The following is an 11,052-nucleotide window of genomic DNA, read 5'->3' on the forward strand; positions in this document are numbered from 1 at the left end:
ACATCCCTGCAGGTTTAACTGATGTTAATGGAGCCCACTGAACCAGAGGCATCATGGACGTCTTGGACAACAGAGACGACCTGAGAAGACCGCAGTGGTGGAGGAGCTCGGGTCAGCAGAGGGAAAATGAGGAGGACGAGGAGCAGGATGAAGAGCAGCTGGTGGAGGTGCTGCTCCGAGGGAAAGCACCTTGGGGATTCACCCTGAGAGGAGGCACCGAGCACCGAGAGCCTCTGGTCATCACCAAGGTAACCGGGCAATAGCATCAAAAACAGTCAAATAGATTCATAATGTAAGTTAGTTGCTGCTTTGCTGAGAGAGTTTGTGATTTAAACCAACATTTAAACCATGAAAAAGATCTTAAGTCTTCTTAAAAGTGATGTTTTTGTATCAAAGATCGGATCGATTACACTCAGGTATAGCCTTTTAGATCAGATCTGAACCACCGTTTCTGACTTAACTTGAAATTTTAGATCTAAATTGAGCATACTGAAATTAGGCCACCTTTTATACAGCTTTTGAATATTAAGTACATGACTTTCTATCTTCTTTCTATCTTCTTTTATGAACCCTAAAATAAAAATATACTGGAAATCGCACAGCTTCAAAGTGACAAAGTTGTTTAGACCATGAAAATTAGGAAAGATGGTTTTCAATGTCTGATAATTCAGTGTTTCGGAGTGATTATGTATCAACATGTGGTATTTAGGTCAATCAATCAATCTTTATTTGTATAGCGCCAAATCACAACAGAGTTATCTCAAGGCCTCTTACACATAGAGCAGGTTCTAAACCGAACTCTTCAGGTTTTAACTTTAAAGAGACCCAACATTCCCACATGAGCAACAGTGGCAATAAAAAAGGTGCTGATATGATTCAGACTATTTTACTATTTGATTCATATGACAGTGAAGCAATGAGACTTTTAACACACAGCAACAAGTTCAATGTGAGATACGGACCATTGAGACTTGGAAACACCTTCGTCATCCAAACGTGTGAGCTCTGTGCTCCAACTTTTATTCTTAATTAGACTTTCGCTGCAAATTTCACAACCTTTCATCGACCTTTTAAATTACAGCAGAGTTAAACTGCTTCTTATGCTTCTCCAAGTCTCATCATCTAAATCACCACAGCTGTGTTAGAAATTACACTTCAGGTTCAAATTCTGGACTCTAATTAAAGTGTTGAGGTCAAGCTGATTGATACTGCAGCAAAACATCAATTCAAGAGTCAATAAATCTAAAAGAAGAGGCTTTAAAATGAACTCTGCTTTAATTAGAGTCTAGGTGTCAATGATTCATTGATTAGTAGAGCCAAAGAAGATGAATTGACACCTGTTTAAGTCATTTTTTAAGCAGTATTGCCAAAGATTTGATGGTTCTCGGTTCTTAAAGGTGAGAATTAGCTGTTTTTCTTGCTCTTAAATGATAGTACATTGAATATGTGCAGGTTTTAGATTCTTTATTGGACAAAATAAGACATTTAATGATGCTACTTTGTGCTCTAGGCTGATAAAAAGTTGCTGTAGCCCTGAGCAGTGTTAATAGTTCTTCCTGCAGAGCTCCTGATGATCTGCTGGTGTGAACTGCAGCTTTCGTGCAGCACTCAGGTTACAGGTGGTGCAGGGATACATTTTTAATCAGGGCTCTCGGGTTTCGGGGCTCCACAGGTGCTTCTGCTTCATGTGGATATTATGTGGATGTTGCATACTAAATAGTACTTTGCATATTATATTGACCAGCTCAGACGTGTCAGTCAAGCTATCTTCCACTTTTTTGTCTTGATATTGTTTTATTAAGATTTTCTTTTAGATTCATTTTGAGATGTAATAAACTCACCTTGCTGCAGACATTAGAACTATATTAGAAGACCAAACTGCTTAGAAATCAGTGTGTGTGTGTGTGTGTGTGTGTGTGTGTGTGTGTGTGTGTGTGTGTGTGTGTGTGTGTGTGTGTGTGTGTGTGTGTGTGTGTGTTGCAGGTTGAGGAGGGCAGCGTGGCGTCGGCGGTCCGTCTCCAGGCCGGTGATGAGATGGTTAGCGTGAACGCCGTCACCCTCGGCGGCTCCCGTCAGGAAGCCATCTGCCTGGTGAAGAGCTCCCACAAGACCCTGACCCTGGTGGTCCGAAGGTAGGAACCACGTTGACTCAACCTGTCCTTCGAGCGTGGCCGGTCTGAGCAGCTACAAACAAAGAGAAAAACAGTTGTTAGGGTTAGGGTTAGGGTTGTTGGGTATCTGGAAAAACTGATATATTTTCACGTTTTTTACCTTTCGTCTACACTAAAAACGTTTAGGTCACTGAAAATGATTATTTCTGAAAACTCCCGTCAAAGTGGAGATTTGGGAAAACTCATTTTCGTGTCACAGTATGCAATAAAAAATGCATTAACGCTGGGTGTGCAACCTTTGTTTAGGCTTTATGCAGGTTATTTATGCAGGTTTGTGCAGATGAAAATGTGTGCACGATGTTATTAATGAAAACAGGGAGGGGGGGGGGGGGGGTAATTAGTTTTTATAAATACCCAGCTACGTGTACTCATGACCTTAGTCTGCAAACATCAGCAATGTCCAAACTGTTCCATAAAGGTTCATAATGTGGCTGCAGGTTTTCATTCCTACCAATCAGAAGCTCACCAGGCTCGACTCATTGAATCATTGAATCAGCTGATCTCAGTCTTCAGACGGCTGATTGGTCGGTCGAATCACGTCGGTTGGAACAAAAACCTGCAGACACACGGTCCTTTATGGGTATGGTAGGTTGGACATGTTTGGCATACAAAAGAACTCTAGAAGAACTAAAGGGAATAAATTGGACAATAAAACAGAATTAAAATAGTTTGCATGTTAACTTATTCATAGATTAAAGAGTCTCATTAAATCAGTCTGCTTTTATTCACAGTTATTTGACATTTTTGAACACTAAAGCTGCTATAAGACCCTGATTTCTTGCACATTCACTTTGTATCATATGTTTAATGTTGTCTAAAACACACTTAGAAACACCCGAGCTTTGCCTCAGTGAAATAGAGTCAATCAGGAACTAAACAATTAATAAATAAAGATTACAAATATGATCAGTCTTCAACACATTTCTGCTCAGCTGTATTAATGATTGTGTAGTTTATCAGTTGGTGTTGTGTCAATGAACACCTGCTAATTAGGAGGTCAAAGGTCAAAGCCACTTAATGATGTCATTTGGTGACTTTTTGATGCGTTTAATCAAAATCTGAAGATGAAATTTACCGATTTTAAGCCCAGTCTGTGTAAAACTCCCATCATGCTTCTTCTTCTTGTATGAAGGGGGGAGTGTGGGGAGTGGGGGGGGGGTGAGGGGGGGTCGACTGAGCCTCACTCAGGGGGCCTCTCGCCTCTCGCTGCTTGTTTGCCCACTGAGGGTAAAAACAAAAGCGGGTATTGTTGAAGCAGTTGAGCTCCAGCCAACACTGTTATTTCAGAGTGTAGATAATGATTCCTAGATGAGAGGAGGAGGAGAGGAGGAGAGGAGAGGAGAGGAGAGGGAGAGGAGAAGAAAGTAGAGGAGGAGGAGGAGGAGGAGGAGAGGAAAGAGAGGAAGAGGAGAGGAGAGGAGATGAGAGGATAGGAAAGAGAGGAGAGGAAAGAGAGGAGAGGAGAGGAGGAGGAGAGAAGAGGAGAGAAGAGGAGGAGAGGAGAGGAAAGGAGGAGAGGAGGAAGAGGAGGAGAAGAGGAAAGAGGAAAGGAGATGAGAGGAAAGAGAGGGGAGGGGAGGGGAGGAGAGGAGGGGGAGGAGGAGGAAAGAGAGGGAGAGGAGAGGAGAGGAGGAGAAGATGAGAGGAGGAGGAGGGGAGGAAGAGGAGGGGGGAGAAGAGAGGACAGGAAAGAGAAGAGAGTAATAGAGGGGAGGAGAGGAAAGAGAGGAGAGGAGAGGAGAGGAAAGACAGGAGGAGAGAGGAGAGGAGGAGAGGAGAGGAGAGGAAAGAGAGGAGTGGAGAGGAAAGACAGGAGGAGAGAGGAGATGAGAGGATGGGAAAGAGGAGAGGAGGAGAAGAGGAGGAGAGGAGAGGAAAGATAGGAGAGGAAAGAGAGGAGAGGAGAGGAGGAGGAGAGAAGAGGAGAGAAGAGGAGGAGAGGAGAGGAAAGGAGGAGAGGAGGAAGAGGAGGAGAAGAGGAAAGAGGAAAGGAGATGAGAGGAAAGAGAGGGGAGGGGAGGGGAGGAGAGGAAGAGGAGGAGGAGGAAAGAGAGGGAGAGGAGAGGAGGAGGAGGGGAGGAAGAGGAGGGGGAGGAGAAGAGAGGAGAGGAAAGAGAAGAGAGTAATAGAGGGGAGGAGAGGAAAGAGAGGAGAGGAGGAGGAGTGAAGAGGAGAGAGAGGAGAGGAGGAGAGGGAGGAGAGAGGAGAGGGGAGGAAAGAGAGGAAGAGAGGAGAAGTGAGGAGGTGAGGGGAAAGAAAGGAGGAGGTGAGATGAGGAGATGAAAGAGAGGAGAGGATAGGATAAGAGGAGGAGAGGAGAGGGAAGGAAAGAGAGGAGGAGAGGGAAGGAAAGAGAGGAGAGTCGAGCCCCTTCTATCAGCTGGTTCAACACTGACCCACCAAAACCTCACCAGCCTCAAACCAGTGCAGCTTTTATTGTGGCGGGGCTGGGAGACAGGAAGGGTCGACCTTTAGCCCAGTGGCAATGTGATTTTAGTTTTGGGAGGTTGAAGATAGTATATTTATGGGTTAAATATAAAACAAAACACAGGTGGACAGTCATGTGATCTATAAATATATATTCAAACCTTTACTTTCAAACTATTTACACAATATACTATTAATATTTGCTTCTGCAGATAATAAACCTCTGATAGAAGAATTAGCTCCACCTGCTGGAGGCTCGTGTCATTTATGCTCAACTTTATATTAACAAAAAAGATAAAACATTTCATTCATACAGAGAAAAATTATAATTAAAATAAAATCTGGAAACTCAATCTTAATGATGTTAAATAAACTATACAGTTAAAACACATATTATCCATATTTTAACTTTATTTTTTTTAAAGTGCATTTGTGTGTTTAACTGTATGTTTATAGGACCAAATGTTCTTATATTAACTAACTCTAACCCATATTAATAAGATTAAAACAATATATTACATGAGAATATTCTTTGTTCCTCTTGTTCTGGGGAAAGTTTACTGGTTGATCATCACATTTCTAATTTGTGATGAAAAGATAAACACAGGCAGAAATAATCCCAAATATTCCAACCTAAAGAAAACTGGAAAAAATTCTTCTTTTCTGGATTTAAGGTGGCAAAAAAAGTCTGTACCCACAGTGATGCCTTCAAAGACTTTGTGTTTGTTTGACCAACAGTCCAAAAAAGCCCAAAAAATAATCAAGTTCACATTTCAGAAGCTGAAACCAAAGAAAATTTTGTATTTTTTGGTTGATTAACTGATTAATTGATGCAAAATGTAAAAAATATGTAAAATGTGTTATATATAATTAGATGAAATTGGAAAAAAGTGAAATTAAGAGACTGAAAAATGGAGAATATCAGCTAATATTGATTAGATATGTTAATCACAGTTATATTAATACAATTACTAGTCTTAATAAATTCCACTAATACACCAACACATTAAAATCTCCCTAAATCCAAACTTTTTAACTTATAAAACATTAAATGGATCATTATCCACTAAAATAAATGTGAGTTAAATTCAACCATCCATCTCACAAAGACAGTTAAACTCTATATTTATCATATTTATTGGTCTCCTCTCCTCTCATAACCTCTGTACTGTAGCTGAAACCTTTTTTACTACCTGTGTCTCTGCTGTCCTGTCAGAATTATACTCTCATCTGCTTACTGGCTAAATGGCAACAGGAGTCTTAAAGCTCGAATCCAATTACTTGTTGCAAAGCCACAGGCGTACAGGCGTGGGCTCAGCTTTGCAGGAGCCGGGCCGACTCAACTACGGGAAAGAAACCGGGGGGGGGGGTTAAAGGTGGGCTGATGTGGAGGTCTCAAAAAAAAAACTGCTGACTGATGGTGAAACATTCATCGTGAGGGTATCGGCCTCATGTTGAGAAAAGATGTTTAAAAAGTCCCTCAGATAGATTATTGAGTGGTAATAAAGCAGATTACAGTGTGAGAGGACTCCCCTGTTTGCAGGAGGAGTGGTACGGTCCATGTTGCCTAGGTGAGTTGACAGTGCTTAGTGGGATAGGCCATATCAGCAGAGCTCATTGTTTTCAGGGGCTTTGGCTACTCCAGCAGGCACAGAGTGGGCGCTCCTGTCTGTTTGGCTTCCCTCTCTCTCTCTCTCTCTCTCTCTCTCTCCCTCTCTCCCTCTCTCTGTGGACATGTTTGGTTTTTAGAAGATAAAAGAGGTTTTTTTTCACTCACTCACTCACAGGTATTTCCTCTTTTTACTTCCTTTTCTAATTGAATCATTTTGGGTTTTTTTAGGGTTAGATCAGGAAGCGGTGAATGACACTAGATGACACTTAAAGGTTCAAGCTGTACATTTAGAGAATAAAAAACTTGAGGATTTATCTGATGTTTGGGAGGAAATGGAGGTAAACAGGTGTTAAATCTCAGTGTGTGTGTGTGTGTGTGTGTGTGTGTGTGTGTGTGTGTGTGTGTGTGTGTGTCTGTGTGTGTGTGTGTAACGGAGTGAATTTACAAGGCAAATGATGTCTCTTAACCCTCCTGTTGTCCTCGAGTCGGAAGGAAAGGAGGGAGGAAGGAAGGAAGGAAGGAAGAAAAGGAGGGAGGAAGGAAGAAGGAAGGAAAGGAGGGCAGAAGGAGAGAGGAAGGAAGAAAGAAGGAGGGAAGGAGAGAGGAAGGAAAGGAGGGAGGAAGGAAGGATGGAAGGGAGGGAGAAGGAAGGAAAGAAGGGCAGAAGGACAGAGGAAGGAAATTAGGAAGGAAGGAGGGAAGGAGAGAGAGAGGAAAGAAGGAAGGAAAGAAGGAAGGAAAGGAGGAAAGAAGGAGGGAAGGAGAGAGGAAGGAAAGGAGTGAGGAAAGAAGGAAGGAGGGAAGGAAGGAAAGGAGGCAGGAGGGAGGAAGAAGGAAGCAAAGAAGGGAGAAAAGAGGGAGGAAGGAGGGAAAGGAGGGAGGAAAGAAGGAAGGAGGGAGGACAGTATTGATTCACACGACCGAAAATCTCTCTATGAGCAACAAGTTGAGGATTGTTGGATGCATTGTGTTAAAAAGCTAGAAAACCTTTTAAATCTGCATCAGAATACAGAGTGAAAGATGGTTTAACTCTGAGAATAGATGGTTATCAGCTGTTTCATAGACGTTACTTCAACAACTGGATGAATGAATGACAGGAAACAAACATAGAAGAGCTTAAATTCCCTTAAACCTGAATTTTCCTGAAGGTGAAACAGCTGCAGTGTCTTTCCATGATGCGTTCAGGTACAGTATGGACTGTAGGACAGCTGCGTTTTGGCAAAAAGGCACAAAAATCAGTTTCAGATGATCCCTCCTACCTTCCTTCCTTCCTTCTTTCCTCCCTCCCTCCTACCTTCCTTCCTTCTTTCCTCCCTCCTACCTTCCTTCCTTCCTTCTTTTGTCCGTCCTTCCTTCCCTCCTTCTTTCCTCCCTCCCTCCTACCTTCCTTCCTTCTTTCCTCCCTCCTACCTTCCTTCCTTCCTTCTTTTGTCCGTCCTTCCTTCCCTCCTTCCTTCCTTCCTTCTTTTGTCCGTCCTACCTACCTTCCTTCCTTCCTTCTCCCCCCCCTCATACCTTCCTTCCATCCTTCTTTCCTCTCTCCCTCCCACTTTCCTTCCTTCCTTCTTACCTCCCTCCCTCATACCATCCTTCCTTCTTTCCTCTCTCCCTCCTACCTTCCTTCCTTCCTTCTTTCTTTCCTCCCTCCTTCCTTCCTCCCTCTCTCCTACCTTCCTCCTTCCTCCCTTCCATCCATCCTCCTTCCTTCCTCCCTCCTTCTTCCTCCCTCCCTTCCATCCTTCTTTCCTCCTTCCCTCCCTCCTACCTTCCTTCTTTCACCCGTCCTTTCCTTCCTCCTCCCTCCTTTCCATCCTTCCTTCCTTCCTCCCTCCTTCTTCCTCCCTCCCTTCCATCCCTCCTCCTTCCTTCCTCCCTCCTTCTTCCTCCCTCGCTTCCATCCTTCCTTCCTTCCTCCCTCCTTCTTATAAGCTTATAAAACATCTATGTACTGAAATCTTCCATCAGAGTCATGTGAGACAGTCTCGTTCTTCACAGACAGCAACAGTTGGATAGTTTTAGTCCTTTTAATGAAGCAAATAATGTCCAAACTCATTGATTGAAACTTCTCAAATGTAATTATTATTGATCAGAAAAGGTCAAACTGGAATATATCAACTTGGACTTCAGGAGAGATGAACTGAAAACCTTGATGTCTCATATATGTTAATAAAAAAAAGCCCAATATTGGCCTATTATGAGTCCAGATGTTCCAGCTGTTGGTCATCTTCAGCTCTACACTCAACATTAAAGCCCATTAGCCTCTCCTCTCCTCCTCTCCTCCTCTCCTCCTCCTCCTCTCCTCCTCTCCTCCTCCTCTCCTCCTCTCCTCCTCTCCTCCTCCTCCTCTCTTTATTTGTCAGTAGCGGGTGCAGGGTGTTCCTCCTCTCCTCCTCTCCCCCTCCTCCTCCTCTCTTTATTTGTCAGTAGCGGGTGCAGGGTGTTCCTCCTCTCCTCCTCTCCTCCTCTCCTCCTCCTCCTCTCTTTATTCGTCAGTAGCGGGTGCAGGGTGTTCCTCCTCTCCTCCTCTCCTCCTCCTCCTCCTCCTCTCTTTATTTGTCAGTAGCGGGTGCAGGGTGTTCCTCCTCTCCTCCTCTCCTCCTCCTCCTCCTCTCTTTATTTGTCAGTAGCGGGTGCAGGGTGTTCCTCCTCTCCTCCTCCTCCTCTCTTTATTTGTCAGTAGCGGGTGCAGGGTGTTCCTCCTCTCCTCCTCTCCTCCTCCTCCTCTCTTTATTTGTCAGTAGCGGGTGCAGGGTGTTCCTCCTCTCCTCCTCTCCTCCTCCTCCTCCTCCTCTCTTTATTTGTCAGTAGCGGGTACAGGGTGTTCCTCCTCTCCTCCTCTCCTCTCCTCCTCCTCCTCCTCTCTTTATTTGTCAGTAGCGGGGGCAGGATGTTCCTCCTCTCCTCCTCTCCTCTCCTCCTCCTCCTCCTCCTCTCTTTATTTGTCAGTAGCGGGTGCAGGGTGCTCCTCCTCTCCTCTCCTCCTCTCCTCTTCCTCCTCCTCTCTTTATTTGTCAGTAGCGGGTGCAGGGTGTTCCTCCTCTCCTCTCCTCCTCCTCCTCCTCCTCCTCCTCCTCCTCTCTTTATTTGTCAGTAGCGGGTGCAGGGTGTTCCTCCTCTCCTCCTCCTCCTCCTCCTCCTCCTCCTCCTCTCTTTATTTGTCAGTAGCGGGTGCAGAGTGTTCCTCCTCTCCTCCTCCTCCTCCTCCTCCTCTCTTTATTTGTCAGTAGCGGGTGCAGGGTGTTCCTCCTCTCCTCCTCTCCTCCTCCTCCTCCTCCTCCTTTCTTTATTTGTCAGTAGCGGGTGCAGAGTGTTCCTCCTCTCCTCCTCTCCTCCTCTCCTCCTCCTCCTCCTCCTCCTCTCTTTATTTGTCAGTAGCGGGTGCAGGGTGTTCCTCCTCTCCTCCTCTCTTCTCCTCCTCTCCTCCTCCTCCTCTCTTTATTTGTCAGTAGCGGGTGCAGGGTGTTCCTCCTCTCCTCCTCTCCTCCTCTCCTCCTCCTCCTCCTCTCTTTATTTGTCAGTAGCGGGTGCAGGGTGTTCCTCCTCTCCTCCTCTCCTCTCCTCCTCCTCCTCCTCCTCTCTTTATTTGTCAGTAGCGGGTGCAGGGTGTTCCTCCTCTCCTCCTCTCCTCTCCTCCTCCTCCTCCTCCTCCTCCTCCTCCTCCTCCTCTCTTTATTTGTCAGTAGTGGGTGCAGGGTGTTCCTCCTCCTCTCCTCCTCCTCCTCCTCCTCTCTTTATTTGTCAGTAGCGGGTGCAGGGTGCTCCTCCTCTCCTCCTCTCCTCTCCTCCTCCTCCTCCTCCTCTCTTTATTTGTCAGTAGTGGGTGCAGGGTGTTCCTCCTCTCTTCTCCTCCTCTCCTCTCCTCCTCTCCTCCTCCTCCTCTCTTTATTTGTCAGTAGCGGGTGCAGGGTGTTCCTCCTCTCCTCCTCCTCCTCCTCCTCCTCCTCTCTTTATTTGTCAGTAGCGAGTGCAGGGTGTTTCTCTCCTCCTCTCTTCTCCTCCTCTCCTCCTCCTCTCTTTATTTGTCAGTAGCGGGTGCAGGGTGTTCCTCCTCTCCTCCTCTCCTCCTCCTCCTCCTCCTCCTCCTCCTCCTCTCTTTTTTTGTCAGTAGCGGGTGCAGGGTGTTCCTCCTCTCCTCTCCTCCTCCTCCTCCTCCTCTCTTTATTTGTCAGTAGCGGGTGCAGGGTGTTCCTCCTCTCCTCCTCCTCCTCCTCTCTTTATTTGTCAGTAGCGGGTGCAGGGTGTTCCTCCTCTCCTCCTCTCTTCTCCTCCTCTCCTCCTCCTCCTCTCTTTATTTGTCAGTAGCGGGTGCAGGGTGCTCCTCCTCTCCTCCTCCTCCTCCTCCTCCTCTCTTTATTTGTCAGTAGCGGGTGCAGGGTGTTCCTCCTCTCCTCCTCTCTTCTCCTCCTCTCCTCCTCCTCCTCTCTTTATTTGTCAGTAGCGGGTGCAGGGTGTTCCTCCTCTCCTCCTCTCCTCCTCTCCTCCTCCTCCTCCTCTCTTTATTTGTCAGTAGCGGGTGCAGGGTGTTCCTCCTCTCCTCCTCTCCTCCTCCTCCTCCTCCTCCTCTCTTTATTTGTCAGTAGCGGGTGCAGGGTGTTCCTCCTCTCCTCCTCTCTTCTCCTCCTCTCCTCCTCCTCCTCTCTTTATTTGTCAGTAGCGGGTGCAGGGTGTTCCTCCTCTCCTCCTCTCCTCCTCCTCCTCCTCTCTTTATTTGTCAGTAGCGGGTGCAGGGTGTTCCTCCTCTCCTCCTCTCCTCCTCCTCCTCCTCCTCCTCTCTTTATTTGTCAGTAGCGGGTGCAGGGTGTTCCTCCTCTCCTCCTCTCTTCTCCTCCTCTCCTCCTCCTC

At 46.0% G+C, this 11,052-nt stretch overlaps 1 protein-coding gene across 1 annotated transcript in view; it reads left to right on the plus strand.

Annotated features, from left to right (window-relative positions):
• Positions 1 to 53: 53 nt before the first annotated feature.
• Positions 54 to 11,052, plus strand: part of LOC128354618 (protein Shroom2-like) — a 33,384-nt gene continuing 22,385 nt past the window's right edge. Inside the window, exons 1-2 of the mRNA XM_053314842.1 lie at positions 54 to 248; positions 1,984 to 2,132. Coding sequence (XP_053170817.1) covers positions 54 to 248; positions 1,984 to 2,132 — 344 coding nt within the window. The remainder of the gene's footprint in view (positions 249 to 1,983; positions 2,133 to 11,052) is intronic.

The sequence above is a fragment of the Scomber japonicus genome, chromosome 24, assembly GCF_027409825.1.
Source record: "Scomber japonicus isolate fScoJap1 chromosome 24, fScoJap1.pri, whole genome shotgun sequence".
NCBI classification, from domain to species: Eukaryota; Metazoa; Chordata; class Actinopteri; order Scombriformes; family Scombridae; genus Scomber; species Scomber japonicus.